The 21,294-nt window shown below is 34.1% G+C and overlaps 2 protein-coding genes across 6 annotated transcripts in view; one reads left to right on the top strand and one right to left on the bottom strand.

Annotated features, from left to right (window-relative positions):
• The first annotated feature begins 144 nt into the window (after nucleotides 1-144).
• Nucleotides 145-4,726, top strand: LOC111425284 (zinc finger X-linked protein ZXDA-like). Its single transcript, XM_023059223.2, has 2 exons — nucleotides 145-1,474; nucleotides 4,265-4,726. Exons 1-2 carry the CDS (start codon nucleotides 235-237, stop codon nucleotides 4,522-4,524), a joined length of 1,500 nt encoding a protein of 499 aa, XP_022914991.2. The 5' UTR covers nucleotides 145-234; the 3' UTR covers nucleotides 4,525-4,726.
• Nucleotides 4,727-6,291: 1,565 nt separating this feature from the next.
• LOC111425294 (zwei Ig domain protein zig-8-like) overlaps nucleotides 6,292-21,294 on the bottom strand; it is an 89,393-nt gene continuing 74,390 nt past the window's right edge. The window contains exons 3-8 of one of the 5 annotated variants that reach the window (XM_023059233.2): nucleotides 10,453-10,663; nucleotides 10,112-10,177; nucleotides 8,436-8,563; nucleotides 8,304-8,342; nucleotides 7,761-7,929; nucleotides 6,292-7,468 (exon numbers count right to left, since the gene is read on the bottom strand). In XM_023059233.2, the coding sequence (XP_022915001.1) occupies nucleotides 7,371-7,468; nucleotides 7,761-7,929; nucleotides 8,304-8,342; nucleotides 8,436-8,563; nucleotides 10,112-10,177; nucleotides 10,453-10,663 (711 nt within the window). In that variant the 3' untranslated portion in view covers nucleotides 6,292-7,370. The remainder of the gene's footprint in view (nucleotides 7,469-7,760; nucleotides 7,930-8,303; nucleotides 8,343-8,435; nucleotides 8,564-10,111; nucleotides 10,178-10,452; nucleotides 10,664-21,294) is intronic. The other 4 variants (XM_023059234.2, XM_023059235.2, XM_023059236.2 and 1 more) reach the window with 4 other exon arrangements.

Raw genomic sequence — 21,294 nt, 5'->3', positions numbered from 1 at the left:
AGATTACCCCGAGAATAAGCAACCTGTTAACAAGGTTGCTACTAAATTTATTCTTATATTATTAATTTTTAATTGATTGAAATTAATTTAAATAAAAATAAAGAGTATCTACAGCATCTAAGAGATGGCGCTAAAATCTAAGAATCAATAACTGTTATTACTGTCATTTTAAGGTTACCTGTCATAATTGGCTATAATGAAGAAAAGTTAACAAATTAAATAAATTAAACGAAAATGGCAGAAGATTTATCAATTCAAACATTATCAGACGATTGCATATTTATTGGATCCCCAATATTGGAACAAACCGAAAATTTAGAAGATTGGCTCAATAAAAATGGTCATTACTTAATAGCAAACGATTTAGAGACTTTATTAACGGAAGATAACGAGAATATAACGTCCGATGAAAAAGACATTCAGTTAAAAGTAAGTAAAAAAGGCATCAAGAATATAAAGAACCAAAAACAAGACAAAATCATAAACGTTGAGAGTTGCGTCAAAAAAGGCTTAGAAGTGTATTTTTCTTTCAATGGAACAAAAGTTTCTGTAAAATTTTTTGATAAAAACAACAAAGAAGTGATGCACGAGTATTTGGCGTCTTTATCAGAGATGAGTGGCCCTATTTTAAAAGAAAAGGAGCGCCAAAGTGTTATTGAAGTAACAAAAATATCGATAAACGAAATCCCTAATTTATTTATACCTTGTTTACTCACCGAAATGGGAATCCGAATCTTTTTGTGTCCCCAAAATATTTGTAACCAAGCGTTTTCAAGAATCGGGACTGCTAAACTCCACGCTCTCGTCCACATTGGATACAAACCCTATCAATGTGATTACCCCGATTGTACTTGGGCATTTTACACTCACTGCAAATTAAAGCGGCATCAAACCACTCACGAAAAGCGCAAAGATTTTGTTTGCCCAATCGATGGTTGTTTAAGACGTTTCACGACGATTTATAACTTAAATAATCATAAAAGACTTCATGAACGTCCAGCAGAACTTCCTTGTCCCGTTGAAAGTTGTACAGAAAAATTTCAAAGCGTACGAGATCGCGAGAAGCATTTAAAAACGCACGACCGTTCAGAAGCGCCGTTTAGATGTTCATTTCAAAATTGTAATCGATCGTTTTTTTTGACGAACGCGTTAACCGCACATACAAGGACCCATGACCACAAAGAAAGTGAATTAAAATGTAAATGGCCTAATTGCGGGAAAATTTTTGAACATCCTTGTCGATTGAAAGAACATTCGAGGAAACATACGGGTCAAAGACCCTATTTATGCACTTTTGAAGATTGTAAATGGACATTTTCAACCGCTAGCAAATTAAAACGACACCAAAGTATACATACAAACGAACGAAAATTTCATTGTACCATCGGTACATGTAACAAATCATTTTTAAGATCTGAACATCTTAAAGAACATACTTTAACACATATTGGTCAAAGAAGTTATCAATGTGAAGGTATGTATTTTATTTTAATAAAATATTTTATAAAAATAATTATTAAAACTTTGGTAGTGGAAATAAACACAAAATGTTGTTAAATTATTATTATAGAGTCCACAGGTAAACAATTTTAGCTGGGTATTTACATAACAAGATTTCTTAATAATGCGATTTTGTGATATCTGATGATTTCAGTCAAAAATAAAAAAATATACAGTGTGGTTTATCACATACTGAGCAGACTAAAAGGGTATGCACTAGGGGTCAAATTGAAGATATTTTTATAATAATGTTTTGACCACAACTTAATAATCACAAAGATATAGAACGTTAAAGTTGCACACGCAAGACATCTATATTTGGAATGATTTCCATACCTTCACAAAACACTTTTCTTCGATTAGTCCATACAGGAAGAGAGACAACCTAAGAAAGGTCATGGTGGCGATAGACCAAACAGACATGGAGTGAATATAGCAGAAGAAATTCTAGAAATTGTTGATGCAGATCCAAGTGTTAGTAGTCGTCAAATTTCCCATCAATTCGAAGTTTCCCAGACTTTTGTTTGGCATACATTGAAAAGTAATGGTTTTGCAATGACTCCCGCTGATTATCCTTTGCAGCTGCAATTTTGCGAGTCCATAAGTATTGTTCGTGATACTTGCCGAGATGTACAAAGATGAGCAAAATGACAAAATGTTAAAATGACTAAAATTAATACATTTTTCTTGATAAAACACTCGGGATTTAGAGTATACTACAAAGAAACTTTTAGAACAAAAGTTGTAGTAAATTTTATTCTTAACAATATTGCTCTCTGTCACTTTTGCTCTCAGATGCATCAATATTGAGAAAATACGAAAATATGAAAATGTAGTAGATTCGTAGTTTTCGGAAGTTTACGGAAGAAATAATCTCGGCCGACTTAGAACACTTATTCATGATACTTGGGGCGGCCGACGTCTTCGAAGTCGGCCGAGATTATCTAAACAGACATGGAGTAAATGTAGCAGAAGAAATTCTAGAAATTGTTGATGCAGATCCAAAAACTAGTACTCGTCAAATTTCTTACCTCAAAGTTTTCCAGAACTTTGTTTGATACACATTGAAAAGTAATGGTTTTGCACTGACTCCCGCTGATTATCCTTTGCGGCTGCAATTTTGCGAGTCGCCAAATAGTACCTACCCTTTTAGTCACTTTTAGTCTGGGATACCATTCTAAAGCGAGTTTAGCCTTTAATTGTAAGAAGACTCAGTTGATCAGTTAATTTTAACTCTCCTAAGTCTTCATCATTTGAATTACGAATTCAACGCGAACATATTACTATACGAAAAATACTTGGGACGGCCGTGGGGTGTCATAAATAATTTCTAATTTTGATAATCTTGGCCGACTTCAAAGACGTCGGCCGCGCATAAGTATTCTTCGTGATACTTGCCGAGATGTCCAAAGATGACCGAAATGACAAAATATTAAAATGACCAAAATTAATCCATTTTTCATGATAAAACACTCAGGATTTGGAATAAATAACAATATTGCTCTCTTTTACTTTTACTCTCCGATGCATAAATATTGAGAAAATACGTAAATATGAAAATGTAGTAAATTCGTAGTTTTCGGGAGTGTGAAACAAAGTCTACCCTGCTTAAAGTTTACGGAAGAAATAATCTCAGCCGACTTCGAAGACTTATTCATGATACTTGGGGCGGCCGACGTCTTCGAAGTCGGCCGAGATTATCTAAACAGACATGGAGTAAATGTAGCAGAAGAAATTCTAGAAATTATTAATGCAGATCCAAGTACTAGTACTCGTCAAATTTTTCACCAATTATCCTTTGCGGCTGGAATTTTGCGAGTCGATAAATAGTACCTACCCTTTTATTCACTATTAGTCTGGGATACCATTCTAAAGCGAGTTTAGCTTTTAATTGTAAGAAGACTCAGTTGATCAGTTAATTTTAACTCTCCTAAGTCTTCATCATTTGAATTACGAATTCAACGCGAACATATTACTATACGAAAAATACTTGGAACGGCCGTGGTGTGTCATAAATAATTTCTAATTTTGATAATCTTGGCCGACTTCAAAGACGTCGGCCGCGCATAAGTATTCTTCGTGATACTTGCCGAGATGTTCAAAGATGACCGAAATGACAAAATATTAAAATGACCAAAATTAATCCATTTTTTATGATAAAACACTCAGGATTTGGAATAAATAACAATATTGCTCTCTTTTACTTTTACTCTCAGATGCATAAATATTGAGAAAATACGTAACTATGAAAATGTAGTAAATTCGTAGTTTTCGGGAGTGTGAAACAAAGTCTACCCTGCTTAAAGTTTACGGAAGAAATAATCTGACTTCGAAGACTTATTCATGATATTTGCGGCGGCCGACGTCGAAGACGCTTAACTAAAAAAATTTAAGTTATTGGGTAAGGTCACTTTTGTTTATCAGGTGTTATAGGCTTAGATTTTTTCTTTTTCACAATCGACTGTATTGGGGAAGCTTTGTCTCGAAGTTCCTTCACTAATAATATTTGATATAATAGAATATTATACAACCATCAATTTACTTGTATTTGTAGACGGCACAATAAAGGTATTATTACATCGTTTACATATTTAATGTGGCACGCACAGTTTATAACGTAAATAAAAGAAGACTTAATTCTAAAATAAGCCACACTCAATTTGTTGAATTGTTTCATAAATAACAAAAAATCTTTGTTGAATATGTGTTTATATCCACTAATTAATTAAATAATTAAGTCATTTTTTTATATATATTTGTTTAGTTTGTGCAGCAACATTCCTGGGAAAATCAGCACTTTTCCTCCATTTAAATAAAAGCCATCCAGATCAAGAAGCTTGCGCTAGAGCTTTACCGTTTCAAAATAACGAAAAGATTAATCAGGACGTTTTATTAGAGCAAGCGATTCAAAGTTTGGGGGTTCCGTCAGATATGATTTTAGGGCCGGGCTTGTTACCGGAAGAACCAATGGAGCTTTTGGAGACGGAAAATTTTTCAACCGTTAACCTAAGGGATTTGGATTAAATAAAAAAATGTTTTTTCGTTATATTTTCGACGCTTTCTTAAAAATTTATTTTTTCTTCGCTACTGGTTGAGCTATTCTTGTTACACTTGAGCCTTTTCGCTTGCTATTATTAGATTTATTTACCTATTTTTGTACTTTTGGATGTTGATTATTGAACGTTGAAAATGTTGATAATAAATTATTCTGGAATGGTTTTAAAAACATTATTTTTATTTTCCTTTTTTTATGTTAGATTAATATGAGGGAAGAATAATACTAAAAAAAATAATTTCTTTGCTGGTACATTTATTAATATCTTCACATATAAACAATGTATAGTATACATGAAAAATTTTGATGCACCTAAAACGGTTGGGTTGTTTCTTTTTTTTTGTCTTATTTCGTTACATATTTACTCATTAGTTTCTTTTTAATTTTAATTCCTTAAATTTCCACAATAGAATTTTCTCGGGAAAATCCTTAATTTTTTTTCGTGTCCCATTTACATCTACTACTTCTACGTCGTTATTCGTGTACACAAAAAATCACATATAGAACACACACAGCGTCGTGATATCATCTCAAAATTAAAAAATTAAAATAATGTTAATTAAATTCCTGCGTGTTTGCAGATGATAGATGACATCACGATTGCTTACGGTTTTATTTTTTTATATTTTTTTTATTTCTTTGTGAAAGTCTACGTAAAAACTACCGGAATGTATATATATTGTTAAAACGTAGTCGGAAAACGATTCGGAGCTAACGAACGATTTTTTTTGTGATAATCGTTTCGAATGTTACATTTTTTCTAATATAAATATGAAAATAAGTTAAATTATTACTAGTAATTAATTAATAACAAAATACTTATTATTTATTTTAATAAATAGTATGTACAATATTTTTTAAATTTTTTCTTTCGAAATTATTTTTTAATTTTTTTTTGGTATACTTTAATAACAATTTTTTTTTAATATTATGGGGGTGGGAAGTTGGTTTGATACGGGATGTTCAAAAAATTTTTTTTTAATTTTTTCAACACCACGTTATTTTATTTAAAAATATATATACAATCGAATCTACCCACATTGATAATTTTTTTTTAAAGAGAAAACATTTAATATATAAATTCGTTTACCTCGCCACCTCAATTACCGTCTCTTAAAAATTCCCCTCTACGCACTACATCACATTGTTGCCTTTTTATTAAATTTTTTTGATGTTTTTTTAATCTTGACTCCTTTGAAAAAAAATTTTGATTAAAAACAAATCATTTTTATCCATTATTATTTTTTTTAGATTTTCTTTTTAATATATTTAAAACGTCTTAAATCTTAACGAATTATTTTCCTTTTTTCCGCATATGTACACTAATCGATAGACTTTTCAACGATAATATCAAATATTATCCAACCAACTCAAAAAAGTGACAACGTAATTATTTTATTTTTTCTCTTCATTATATCACCCTAATATGTATTTTTTAAGCAGGGTATTCAGACATCTTGGCGTGATCGATCTTGTTGGATTCGACCGAAAAAAGAAATAAAATAGAAAACTTCTTTTAGATATTTTTTTGTTACTCGACCATTTCTTCGATAATTTATAAAGCCCTACGCATCACAGAAAAGTTGGACCCCATCAAAACAAATTCACACTACCCTACCTATGTTCCTTTTTTTTGTATCTTTTAATTTCTATATGTAGCGTTATCAGATACTTTTTTAATAATTATCTGGCAACTCTACCATCTAAACTCTACACAACCTTGACGACGGTTTGGATTTGTTCACAACGACATCGACTTGTTGAAAGGTTACACCAAGAATAGGATACATCGAGTTACATCTAATTTTTTTGGTTTTTTTGTTGTTTTTTGGTTCGGTTATCTTTTCAAATGCACAGTTACGCCGACCAAAAAATATATACGTTATATTACGCTTAATCTAGAATAATTGGTTGTAAATAAATGAGAACGAATAATAATAGAAAAAATTAAAGGTTGAATTCGGGGTAAAACACTTATAACATCGAACATTTAGTCACGTAAACATTTATACATCGATTATAGTGTAGCGTTAAGTAATTTCCCGGAATTTTGATCGGGTAACCGTGCTTGAAAAATAAATTTTTTAATCTTCCAAGTCATCAATACAATTCTTGATCGTAATTTAAATCTTTTTTAGATATGCCCCATTTTTTTAAGCTTAATCATATATTTTTTTAATCTAACTAACTGATTTAACTAATCTAACTTAATCTAGTTAAGATAGTTATATTAGTTAGTTGATATTAATATTAATTAACTTTTCCACAATACATATTTTTGGATTAGCGCCATCTTGTGTGCGAAAGTAGTTTACACTTTCGCCGCGAGGAGGCGTTATAAGTCGTTTTCTCGAGGGGAGAGCGATTTGCTAATAGATGGGGGGAATTACACGCTAGTTACCGTTTTAGACTCGAACTGAATAAGTTGAAATAGCCAAAGCGAGTTAGAACACCGTTGAAAGAGGGCGCGATTAACAATTTGTTGAAGCCTTTTTCGACGGTGTTCAAATCCAATATTAAACCCCAGGAAATCTTTTTTTTTTGTTTTTTTTTTTGATTTTTGATTTTGATGAAGTTTATTAGGATTTAAAATGTGAAACTTTTAAGTAACTTTTAACGTTTTTGTTTTGGGGCTTAATAAGAGTTGCTTAAAAGTTTCATTTTTGATGAAAAGATATGACTGGTTTCGAGTGTTTTTTCCGGAAGGATACAATTTTTTCTTTTTATTTTTGAAGTGTGTCCCAGTTGCCTAAATTCCCTGCATACGTAAATCGCCGTTGGATGGCGTTTACGCGTCGAATGCTGAACCTACTGGCTACCTTGTGCTCACCATGATGAAGATGAGGGCGAGAACGGTGACAGAAGTGTTTGGGAGGCCAGCGGAACCAGTCTGCATTGCCGCAGGATGTTCCCCTACGATGTTTATTATATTACATACTTTTTGATCGTACGCTTTTAGGAAATGGGAAACGCTTCACTTCGTCAATATGGAGATTTATTAATTTCCTTTCAACTCTCATTTCCATTTCCCACAAATCTCCGACGGACATTTATTTCCGCACATTACTTCATTATTTTTGACGCTTTAAAAACTATTCCAATATACTTGGAGCGTTTCCCATTTCTTTACTAAAAATGGTGACTTCGAAAAAAAAAGGAAAGAAGGGAAATCCACGACGATGTAAGTACTTCTTCAAACCCTTACCATTGAGCACGTGCACTCTTACGCTGGCTACGTCTGCGTTCGAAGGACTGCAGGAATATTTGCCCGAATCCGCGATGTCCGCGTGCTGAATTAGCAGGAAACTTGTCGTGATGTCACCTTTTTCTGTTATAACGCTCACGCCACCGCGACTTGAATCATAACTGATCACCTAAAACAAAATTGTCTTAGCGTGATCAGCATTTTCAATAAATAGTCTCTATACTAATATATATATAGTGTATTAATTAATTATCGTACCCGACGTTATCATTGCAGGTATGCAACTAATATCACAGTATAGGTATTGAAATACGCGATTTGCATATTTGGTTGCATACTTCGTCGGGTACGATAATTAATTAACACACTGTATGTATAGAGACTGTTTAAAAAAACTCTAATTATTATCTAAATTTGGATCTATTAATTTTTCTAAAATATCCATGCTAGTTAGTAATGTTGGCTACTACAAAACTAAATTATAATCTATATACTAAATAGCAAAATTTGGCAAATTTGGAAAATCAGCACTCGTCTACTTACGAAGTTCGTTTCAGACTTATAATAAATACTCAAGAAAATCTACAAACATAAGATAAAAGGTGTGTATGTAGCTATGCTATGAAGCTGAAAATAAGGCGGCATCGCCTTGAGTGCTGTTCAAGCCGTACTTACATCGTCGTGATGGTACCAGAAAATGTACGCAGGCGGCTCAGGGCTGAACCGGATCGCGCACGTCAAGTTTATCGTGCTTCCTTTATCAACGTGCAAATCAGGTCCGCCCAGGATGGCCGCAGTCGGTACTAAAATATAACCAAAAATTTTTTATTTTTTTTAAATTTTTATTATTATTAAAAAAAACACGCCAAAAACTTCATGAAAACAGTCCAAAACAAAACTTTGTATTTACTGAGTCATCAAGAAAAAGTGTTCTTAACAAAATATGGTAATGAGAATGATCGCGTTCCGAGTGGTACACATTTATACCGTTCACAAAGATAAAGCGAAACCAGAAATCGAAATTACCCGCCCGCGAAATAACAACGTAATGAGAGCGGAATGTTCAAAACATGGAATAGGTTTTTGGCGCGATGTGTCAACGGCCCAAGTAATTTATCACGGATATATTGTCGGTGCCGTTTCCCGTTCGTTTCACAGAAACGATCTTTTTACTGATCAACATATTTATTATATTTATTTATTATTTTTATTACTTTTTCTTGATGATAATATGCAATCAATTTCACTTAAAATGCAATATACAAAAATATATTTCCAGTACTTACTTTGTCCCACATAAAATGCAACATGTCTGAATGTTTCTGATTGTAGGTCTTATGTTAGTTCTAGTGATTGTGGTAGGTAGTACTAGTTAAAATAAGATATCACTATGTTCTATATTTTTATTGAACTAAAACAAGAACTAACACTAGACCTAGAACTAGAAAGAGCCGAATGTTTCTAGTTCTAGGTTTTGTGTTAGTTCTAGTGATAGTCCTAGTGCAATACTAGAACTAACACAAAACATAGAACTAGAATCATTCGGGTTTAGCCGTCTTGAGAGACGTGCGGCTAAACCCGAATGTTTCTAGTTCTAGGTCTTGTGTTAGTTCTAGTTTTACACTAGCATTATCACTAGAACTAACACAAGATCTAGAACTAGAATCATTCGGATTTAGCCGTCTTAGAGACGTGCGGCTAAACCCGAATGTTTCTACTTCTAGATTTAGTGTTAGTTCTACTTTTACACTAACATTATCACTAGAACTAACACAAGATCTAGAACTAGAATCATTCGGATTTAGCCGTCTTAAGAGACGTGCGGCTAAATCCGAATGTTTCTAGTTCTAGGTCTTGTGTTACTTCTAGTGATAGTCTTAGTGTAAAACTAGAACTAACACAAGACCTAGAACTAGAATCATTCGGGTTTAGCCGTCTTGAGAGACGTGCGGCTAAATCCGAATGTTTCTAGTTCTAGATCTAGTGTTAGTTCTACTTTTACACTAGCATTATCACTAGAACTAACACAAGATCGTCTTGAGAGACGTGCGGCTAAACCCGAATGTCTCTAGTTCTAGATCTAGTGTTAGTTCTTAGATTATCACTAGAACTAACACAAAACTACCCATTACCTGTACTATTAAGCTATGTTGCATTTTATGTGAGACAGTGCAAGTGCATAATAGTTTCGTAACTATGGTTACTGCATTTATATATTACGAGTTATATGAAATTTCTGGTATATTAATATTAAATTTTATAAAACTGTTAGTATCAAATAATAAAGTAAGGATTTTTTTTTATTTTGGGATTAAGAAAAAGTACGTAATAAAATTAAGCACTCAATGAACCTCTTTTACTAAACACCTCATCGTTCGGTTCCATTGTTTCATTGTAGTCTCCGTATTCTGAAAAACCTGAAAGATGTCAGAGCTAGTGTTCGTTGACAAATCCTAAAAGAATTATTAATCATGTTCGGAACGGCCTTTATGAAAGTTATTTATATCGGTACGATGCCAATTTAGGGTTCAAGTATTGTTGTTGGTCCTTTTTTTTTTGGAACCTATTGTGAACGGATTAAGTTGGCGTCGTGCTGATATAACGTCGACCGGAACGTCGAGAGAGAGATAAAAAAAGTGACGGCGTCGTCGTCTACTAATTACGTCCGGAAATCGGGTCAAACTCAACTCACCGACGACGGTCAGAGTGACGAAGTAACTCTTTACTGGTTGGGTGCTGATTTGGCATTCGTAGATTCCGGCATCCCTTTTCTGCGCCCATTTCACTTGTAGGGTCCAGTCGTCGGTTTCGGGATGGTGATTCGCTTGGAAACGTTGATCGCTCGTATAAGTGTAACTTCCAACCGTTAAAATATGAATATCTCTGTGACGAATCCAAGATACCTATAAAAATTTAAATAAAATACTAAAAAAAAACGTTTCATTTTATTTAAATGTAGTGTATAAAAATTATACTCTCGGATTTTTTTTAAAGTCTAAAAGCCACGAAAAAAATCGTCGTGTGGCAAAACTTCTAGGTGCGAGTCGGCGAAATGAATAAATTTATGTTTCCCTTGGAGCCGATCGCGACTTTTGTGGCGAATGTACCAACGGTAGTGATAGTCTTAGTGCAATACTAGAACTAACACAAGACCTAGAACTAGAATCATTCGGGTTTAGCCGTCTTGAGAGACGTGCGGCTAAATCCGAATGTTTCTAGTTCTAGGTCTTGTGTTAGTTCTAGTGATAGTCCTAGTGCAATTCTAGAACTAACATTAAACCTAGAACTGGAATCATTCGGGTTTAGCCGTCTAAAGAGACGTGCGGCTAAATCCGAATGTTTCTAGTTCTAGGTCTTGTGTTAGTTCTAGTGATAGTGTTAGTGCAATTCTAGAACTAACACAAGACCTAGAACTAGAATCATTCGGGTTTAGCCGTCTAAAGAGACGTGCGGCTAAATCCGAATGTTTCTAGTTCTAGGTTTTGTGTTAGTTCTAGTAATAGTCCTACTGCAATTCTAGAACTAACACAAGACCTAGAACTAGAATCATTCGGGTTTAGCCGTCTAAAGAGACGTGCGGCTAAACCCGAATTCTAGTGATATGATTCTAGTGATAGTCCTAGTGCAATTCTAGAACTAACATTAAACCTAGAACTAGAATCATTCGGGTTTAGCCGTCTTGAGAGACGTGCGGCTAAATCCGAATGTTTCTAGTTCTAGGTCTTGTGTTAGTTCTAGTGATAGTCGTAGTGCAATTCTAGAACTAACATTAAACCTACAACTAGAATCATTCGGGTTTAGCCATCTTGAGAGACGTGCGGCTAAATCCGAATGTTCCTAGTTCTAGGTCTTGTGTTAGTTCTAGTGATAGTCCTAGTGCAATTCTACAACTAACATTAAACCTAGAACTAGAATCATTCGGGTTTAGCCGTCTTGAGAGACGTGCGGCTAAATCCGAATGTTCCTAGTTCTAGGTCTTGTGTTAGTTCTAGTGATAGTCCTAGTGCAATTCTAGAACTAACATTAAACCTAGAACTAGAATCATTCGGGTTTAGCCGTCTAAAGAGACGTGCGGCTAAATCCAAATGTTTCTAGTTCTAGGTCTTGTGTTAGTTCTAGTGATAGTCCTAGTGCAATTCTAGAACTAACATTAAACCTAGAACTAGAATCATTCGGGTTTAGCCGTCTTGAGAGACGTGCGGCTAAATCCGAATGTTTCTAGTTCTAGGTCTTGTGTTAGTTCTAGTGATAGTCCTAGTGCAATTCTAGAACTAACATTAAACCTAGAACTAGAATCATTCGGGTTTAGCCGTCTTGAGAGACGTGCGGCTAAATCCGAATGTTTCTAGTTCTAGGTTTTGTGTTAGTTCTAGTGATAGTCCTAGTGCAATACTAGAACTAACACAAGATCTGGAACTAGAATCATTCGGGTTTAGCCGTCTTGAGAGACGTGCGGCTAAATCCGAATGTTTCTAGTTCTAGGTCTTGTGTTAGTTCTAGTGATAGTCCTAGTGCAATTCTAGAACTAACATTAAACCTAAAACTAGAATCATTCGGGTTTAGCCGTCTTGAGAGACGTGCGGCTAAATCCGAATGTTCCTAGTTCTAGGTCTTGTGTTAGTTCTAGTGATAGTCCTAGTACAATACTAGAACTATCACAAGATCTAGAACTAGAATCATTCGGGTTTAGCCGTCTTGAGAGACGTGCGGCTAAATCCGAATGTTTCTAGTTCTAAGTTTTGTGTTAGTTCTAGTGATAGTCCTAGTGCAATACTAGAACTATCACAAGATCTAGAACTAGAATCATTCGGGTTTAGCCGTCTTGAGAGACGTGCGGCTAAATCCGAATGTTTCTAGTTCTAGGTCTTGTGTTAGTTCTAGTGATAGTCCTAGTGCAATTCTAGAACTAACATTAAACCTAGAACTAGAATCATTCGGGTTTAGCCGTCTTGAGAGACGTGCGGCTAAATCCGAATGTTCCTAGTTCTAGGTCTTGTGTTAGTTCTAGAATTGCACTAGGACTATCACTAGAACTAACACAAGATCTAGAACTAGAATGATTCGGGTTTAGCCGTCTTGAGAGACGTGCGGCTAAATCTGAATGTTTCTAGTTCTAAAAAAACCGTCTCATTTTATTTAAATGTAGTGTAAAAAAATTATACTCTGGGATTTTTTTTTAAAGTCTAAAAGCCAAGGGACCACCCACGAAAAAAATCGTCGTGTGGCGAAACTTCTAGGTGCGGGTTGGCGAAATGAATAAATTTATGTTTCCCTTGGAGCTGACCGGGACTTTTGTGGCGAATGTACCAACGGGGAGTCGGATAATTAATTGCCGAGGTAATTTTCGAACCAAATGGCGACAGTTTAAAGCAGATCGCCCTTAGGGGCATGGTCCCTGTACGGCGAAAATTAAATTTTAATTAAAACTCTCGGCAAACACTCTTAATTCGACACTTATCTGGTCCCGTTGTACTCCCAAATTACAACAACAAACGATTTCTCACCTTTTTAAACACACCCCAAAATAACAATAAATTTAAAGAATTTTATTTATTTTAATAATAATAAATATATGTTGTAATGGTTAGAGTTTTTTTATTGGGTATATTAAATAAATATATTATACTCATTATATCCCAAATTATTTCCATTATATTCAACCTATTAATTAACAGTTTCATTGCACATATTTTAAAATAAACCTACTCACCGGAATTAATCTATGACAAAAATATTAAAATTTAATTAAAATTCTCAGCAAATACCAATAATTATTATCGAATTTCACCCGAAATTGCTACACACACAATTAAATGATTTATTAATTTTTTTCTTCAATTAATATATATAGTTGAATGACTGGAAATGTAGTATGTAGAGGATGTGATTTAAACCAAGCTGAAAGCGTTCGTAATATGACATTAATCTGTCTAGAGAACATATTCTGATTAGTTCTGCGCGTGGTAACGTCGTCTTTTCAGTCTTTGATCGAGTACGAGCTACTCTGTCTTCGGTAAACCACGAGACACTCGAGAACGCGAAGTGGCGTCATCTGCATACGACGTAAACCGAGGTTATATTTGAGTAATTATAAAATAAAGATTTTAATAATAATAATTAAAGTAAAACAAAAAAGGAAAGGTTTGATATAGGCGAAATCGATAATTTAAAACTTTACGAAGCTGTAATTCGTGGAATTAGTTTAAAGTTGAAAGTTACTCCGGTACGGGGCCGAAAATGCAGTGTAGCAGTATAGAACGCAATTATGACGGTTACTTATTCAGTTTCCGCGACGGTTCGAAGTTTTTATTAGATTTGCACTCCCCGACAATGTCGAAAATAGACGTGGTTCGCCCATCGGCTACGTTACGGCGACCGATTTAAATAATTTCTTACTTAAACAATTAAGTGAACGCCCGGCGAGTTCGTTATCTCATACCCAATGGAATATTGTTTAATCTGAACCATTAAATCAACACTTCTCCAAGAACCACGATTCCATTTTTCGCTAGATTTATGGCAAAAATCTTAAACATATTACATTTAATATATGTAGTACACAATTGGTTTGTTAATGGTCTGTGTACTCGAAGCGCATTAGCATCGCGTAGCATTAGCCGAACATCACCATTCCCCATATACAGGGCGTTTAACAGTGCTTAACGTGACATGCATCAAATTCGCCTATTTTAAAATAAAGCACGTCACCCTTAAGGATAAGTTATCGTTATTAAGGCTGACCGCTCTTCCTTTCAAAGTCTCCGTTTTCTGCTATACGTGCCCCCGACGCTGTCCATATTGCCAACTTGATCAAAGGCTTTTGTTTCCCGTTCGACGATAGACGCCAACACCAACGGAACATGTGACAAAACCTATGCTTGCGATATTCATTTTAAAAGCGCACATCAACGTATCGATTTTAGATTTTATGTACGTACAATCAACTCAAAATTTAATCACCTAAAACCTGATTATATATCAATAAATCAATTATTCAACTAATCGGTGCATTTATCTAAAAAGGAATATAAGTAATCATTTTCACTCTTTAATTGCATTTCATTTCTCAGATTATAGTTGAAGCTAACACTAGCATTAAAACTAACACTAGAGCTAAGTAGTTAATTTTATAAGTTAAATTTTCTTTTAGATTTTAGACAACCTCAGAATTAGAAGTTAACAGATCCTCAAGATCCTCAGATCCTAAAGAGAAGCTAGAACAACTATTAGGTCCATTTGCCATTGTTGAAAATAATCACTGGCAGTCATTTTTCAAACATTTGAGACCATTTTTCAAAATGCCTGCACGTTATTTATTATCAAATAAATTACTAGACTACGAGCATGAAAAGTTGATGCTTACAGTGTGATGGTTGGAGCAACCAAAGGAACGAATCCATACTTAATTTCATTATTACTACACCAAATCCTGAGTTTTGGAGACATTTCAAAAATAAAAACTGAAAGAAATTACACCAAAGCAGCCATTTCCTTAAAATTGCCTGTGAAAAAAGTCTTTTTGATACAATTGCATTAAAAACATTATCAGTTTGTGAAACAGTTGAAGATATACTATACATAACCCAACTGGAAGGAAATAAACCAAGGTTAACCCAAGTAGCTGCTTGCATTTATGAATTGGAAAGTCATTTTGAAACAACTCTTTGCTTAAATAAGAAGAAAGGAAAGTAAAAAACAAATGGGAATAAATCCAATCCATCTTGCTGCAAATATTCTAGATCCAAATTTTAATGGAATTCATCTTAATAGAGAAGAACAAATACAAGGAATAGAATTTATAGACAATATGGCTACTGTGACAAGCTCAGATCAGTCTGCAAAGGTAATGGCAGATGACTTTGTAAAGCTTATGGTAAACAATGCAGCATATGTAAAGGAAGAAATCATTTAGCTATAGTGTGCAAGAAAGACCAGAAGTATGTCAAGAGAAATGATGGAAAGAAGATAAGAAAGGTTGGAAGAAAGTAAAAGAATTGAAAGAAAATGAGGAAGACTCGGATGATAAAATTATAGAAAAAATTATCAATAATTCTTCAAGTAGCGATAATATTATTGCAGCGCTAGATTTTCTTTTTAATGATAAATGGCTGAAAGTACAATGTGACATTGACACTGGTGCAAACGTCAAAATATAGTGGAATATTATGAAGATATTTTCAAAGGATATGGATCTCTACCAGGGGATGTAGAAATACCAGTAAGGTAACCACCAAGAAGAGTTCCAACAGCATTGAGAAAAGATTTAAAAGAAGAATTGATACATTTGGAGAAAGAAGATCATAACACAGATAGGGTGAGTAACATTTTATTAGTAAAGAAGGAAAAGACATTTAGAATATGTTTGGAACCGATTCCATTATATAAAGTAATGAAAAGACCAAATTGTCAATTCACCACAGTTGATGAAATATTGCCAGAGTTGGGTAAAGTCAAAGTTTTTTCAACAGTAGACACAAAGAAGGGTTTTTGGCAAGTTAAATTATCGGAATCTAGTAGTAGATTAACAACTTTTTGGACACCTTTTGGAAAGTATAGGTGGAAAAGGATGCTATTTGGTATAGCCTCAACACCTGATATTAACGATATTGCTTCAAATATTCAACCTTTAAAATATTACAACACAAAAGAATCTGTGATTTTGGAACGTGATGCTAGTAGTTTTGGATTGGGAGCAGTTGCATTTCAAAAAAATGATGTTATAAGTTACGTATCCAGAGCACTTACTACATCTGAAAAACTTATGCCCAAATCGAGAAAGAACTGTTAGCAATAGTGTTCGGTTGTACAAGATTCGACCAAATGTTAATTGGAAATAGAGTAACAGTAAAAACCGACCAGAAACCTTTAAATGCACCAAAACGATTACAACAAATGTTAATGATACTTCAAAGATATAAAATTGAATTAGAATATGTCACAGGAAAGAATAATGTAGTAGCCGACACATTAAACGATAGTTATTATAATGAAATATCGAAGCACAAAAGAATCAATATTTTCAAAGTATTTGAAAAAAAGAAAAGTGCGACTTATTTACAGGTTACCGGAGAAAGACTTAAAATAATTGAAGAGGAAACTTTGAAAGACAAAACTTTACAATAACATTTATTATAGATGGTTGGCAATTCCTGAAAACATAAAAATATACAATCAGTATAAACACGAAATATCAGTGCAAGATGGAATTTTATTCAAAAATGATAGAATAATAATACCATACAATTTGAGAAAAACTATGATTGAAAAAGTTCATTTAACTAGCTAAACGAAATTTATTCTGGCCATTAATGCCTGAAATACCTAATCAACCAAATGAAGTAGTGCAGTCACACAGTGAGAATAATGAAAAGAGAATGGAAACAGAGTTAGAAGAGAAAACGAAAGAAACAAATAACAATGATACAAACAATTTGAAAGAAGAAACGAATGAGAATAATATTAACAATTCGAGGTACAAAATAAGACAGCAAGAACCAATAAAAGCGAAGGAAGAACCAAGGAAGAGAGAAGGGAGACAAAGAAAGATACCTAAAAAGTTTGATGATCATAAACTTTATTAAAAGAGTTTAAGAACTTAATTTATATATACAGGGTGTCTCACGTAACTGGTTCGTTAGAACTTTTTAAGGTTCCATTATTCGTAGTGGTTTGAAATTTTGGTAGCATGGGTTGTTCATTCTAAACTTTCGATCTAAAATATTTTCAAGATGGCCACCCCTTCCGGTCTACCGGAAGTAGACCACAACTTCGTTATTTTAAATGGAATGCTATAGTTTTTATTACACCTTTCAATTATACGTAAAAAAATATGTTGACTTTGATAAAAGTTGTTGGTACCTAGCGTTTTTTGTTTTCGAGTTATTTTGATTTTAAGTGTTTTTTGACAAATGGTCTTTAAAAGCCCATATCTCAGCTAACGATCATTCAAAAAAGCTCTGCATTGGCACGACTACTCTACAGATGCTGCCAAATAGATTGTCATTTGTTGTATCAGAGAATCTTATACAGGCTGGTCAAAAATTGAATTATCGTTTCTTAATATTCAATTGCGAGAAAGTCGAAAATTTTAAATGGAACACCCCATATTTCTTTACCCTATCAGAAAGGGAATCCATTTAAAATTTTCGACTTTCTCGCAATTGAATATGGAGAAACGGTAATTCAATTTTTGACCATCCTGTATAAGATACTCTGATACGAGAAATGACAATCTATTCGGCAACATCTGAAGAGTAATCGTGCCAATTAAGAGGTTTTTTTAATGAACGTTAACTGAGATATAGGCTTTTAAAGAGCATGGTGAAATTTGTCAAAAAAAGCTTAAAATCAAAATAACTCGAAAACAAAAAATGGTAGATAACAACAACTTTTATCAAAGTCAACATATTTTTTTATGTATAATTGTAAGGTGTAATAAAAACTATAGCATTCCATTTAAAATAACGAAGTTGTGGTCTACTTCCGGTAGACCGAAAGTGGTGGCCATCTTGAAAATATTTTAGATTGAAAGTTTAGAATGAACAACCCATGCTACCAAAATTTCAAACCTCTATGAATAGTGGAACCTAAAAAAGTTCTAACGAACCAGTTACGTGAGACACCCTGTATAGTTAAGTTAGTTATTTTTAGTTTCAAGAGTTTAGGTTGGTAATAGAAAGACGTTAGATGTTAGAGTATTATCTAATAAAAATAGTGTGTTAATTAATTATCGTACCCGACTTTATCATTGCAAGTATGCAACCAATATCACAGTATTGGTATTGTAATACGCAAATCGCGATATTGGTTGCATACTTGCAATGATGACGTCGCGTACGATAATTAATTAACACACTGTACATTTTAAAATCCGTGGAAAAATAACATCCCCTTTTTGGGTCGACATTATAATAAAGTAATGGTCAAGATATTACTCAAGGCATACAATACGCAGAGCTTTTATTAATATTTAATATTAATATTATTAATATTTAAGTGATTTGGACATTTTGCCCTGAATAATAACTAGAACTAACAAAAGACTAGACCTAAAACTAACACTAGACCTAAAATCATTCTGGTTTTTGACCTAAAATGTTTAATTTGAAGTTTTTGATTCAATTATAAATGAAAATTGAAAATAATAGGGTTAATAATTCAAACTTTTGGTTTAATAGTGTTTTAAACGCATTGTACATTGTAAATTCGATGCGGTTTAATTTACTTTAGGAATAATTTACGAGTGCTCGAAAAGAAATGGGAGTCTATTCGGTGCGAAAGGGTTGGCTTGGGGACACTACGCGGGTAATCACTGCAATTTTCATAAATTTTTGATTGTGTTCGTTCCTTAGTCGTGGAGTATTGTTACTTAATATTTAAAGGGCGTTTCGGAATAACCGTGTGGCATGTTAATTAGACCTTAGACCTCTAGGGATGAGACACGCATTAAATTAGAGGGATGAGAAAAACATAATAAGAAATACCAAGACTATATCAAAGGGGTTCGCATATAAAATATATACCTGGGCAATTTTTCCCGGGAATACGATCTCTCTGCGGGCATTATCGCGGCCCATTCTTAACCCAGCCCTTCCAATGGAGTGTAAACCAATACAGATAACTCCGGGCGTATATCACCGAAGGAGGAAATGAAAAGTAAACGGTCATTCCTCGTGCAATTACTGACTATCGAGTTAATTTATAGTCACTATATAGATATTTAGGGCCTTAATGTGAGGTAGCAAAGTGTAAAACAAAGTTCGATGAGGCGAGATGATCGGCAACGACACCTACGTCGACAACGTCGTTTTTCATGAAAACATGGTAAACACGATGAAGGACTTTAACTAAGAAAACAATGACCCATATATCCACGTAACAAATAAAAGTTTTTAACTTTTTAAATCGAAATATTGTTATTGCTGATATAAAAGTTTCGTAACTATGGTAATCCAATACGTTTAAAAAGAACGATAGTTTACTTTAGATGATACAGTCGGCATAAAAGTGAAGTATTATGATTAAACCGTCTTTTACAATGATAATAAAGGGGAACGCGTGTAAATCTTATGCGCGGGGGCGTAAATACGAATATATGCGGCGTTTTACGGTTCGCGGCGAAAAAAGCTCGCCATAAACGGACGCGCCGAAGTAGCTATCCCGTGATTTTGAAAACGGCGCCGTAAATCAGACGAATGTCGTGGGGGAGTAAATAATAGGGCGGCCAATCTATGGCGTGCCGAAATCAAGACGTCCGCGGGAAAAGGCACCCATACTAAAGTCTTCGGGGTGCGGGATTCTACGCTATCGACCGGCGTCGCGACGACGCCACCCCTTCATCCACCCCAAGACCGGCCACAGTTATCCCTTATCACTTACTACAATTGAATTCTGACCTTTCCCCTTTATTGCCGATCTTATAATAAAAGTCAATTATTGGCTGTGTTGCTCTTTTCAATTTCCATTATTAATAAAGATTATTTTAAATAATCAATTTTAGTGTTATGTGCCTTTGATCTTGTGTAAAACAAAAACTAAATAACTATTATTTTTTGAATTCATTTCTAGACGGTCAAGATATACTGACGCACGTAAACATCAAAGAGACAACAATGGCCGGATAATTTGTAAGCCGGCTTCTGCCGTTGTGACCGTTTTAATTGGGCCATACTTTTAAAAGCTGAAGGCCGACGGGAGTACGACACCACGGAAAAAAGTGCCCACAGAAGTGGGCGTTTTTAAGCCCCGCGAAAAAGCTCCGTTCTTTTGCATTACGTGGTAGACGTTTTGCACTGATAATGGGTCGGCATGCGTTTGGTTTCTCGCGACTGTGTTCGTAAACGGCTTCATGTGTTTGTGCGTGTTCGATTTCCACATTAAAGAGAATTCCTATAAGTGTTTCAGGTTTTATAAACTGGAAAATATTGGATTTTATGACTTTGTTGGAAATAATAGCAAATAATTTAAATGAAGTGGATATTAAATATTAAATGAATAAGAATGGAAACTGATTTTGTCAAAATTCAATATTTGATTACTTTGATTTCCATCTAAGTTTTGGAACTGAACCTTATTATGTGTACACCTAAAGAAAAATGGTTAGCTGTTTTAGAGCTACTTTTAAAGTACGTTACTGCTTTTCAGACTGAAAAAAAACTCTTTGTTATCCACTACAATTTACTATTACTGTAAGTTGCGCTGAAGTAAAGTTACAGGAAAATGAAAATGAAACGCTTTCCTATTTCGGCCAGCTTTCACGAACTTTATCACACTGTTAGTTTGAGTTCATCCTCACTCGTAAGCGACAACCAAAAGAAGGAACTTAAAGTTTTGAAAGCAAAAGATTAACTTGGTTAATAAAAAATAATCTTTTATATGTAAGTCTTTCAAAGTAAAACTCTGGACTAGCTCTCAGCATAGAAAAGGCACTCAATAGTTCAAATCTTATAGTCAATAATACACTGTTGGAAATAATTCACGAGTACACCCTGTATAATCTGATTCCATTGCGCACAAAATACGACAACAACCTGGT

The sequence above is a fragment of the Onthophagus taurus genome, chromosome 8 (genome assembly GCF_036711975.1).
Source record: "Onthophagus taurus isolate NC chromosome 8, IU_Otau_3.0, whole genome shotgun sequence".
Classification (NCBI taxonomy): domain Eukaryota; kingdom Metazoa; phylum Arthropoda; class Insecta; order Coleoptera; family Scarabaeidae; genus Onthophagus; species Onthophagus taurus.
This window is presented reverse-complemented; position numbering and strand designations above follow the sequence as displayed.

Coding starts and splice junctions, on each gene's coding strand:
- LOC111425284 (XM_023059223.2), top strand. CDS start 235: ATGGCAGAAGATTTATCAATTCAAACATTATCAGACGATTGCATATTT. Junction 1,475..4,264: donor AAGAAGTTATCAATGTGAAG/GTATGTATTTTA, acceptor ATATTTGTTTAG/TTTGTGCAGCAACATTCCTG.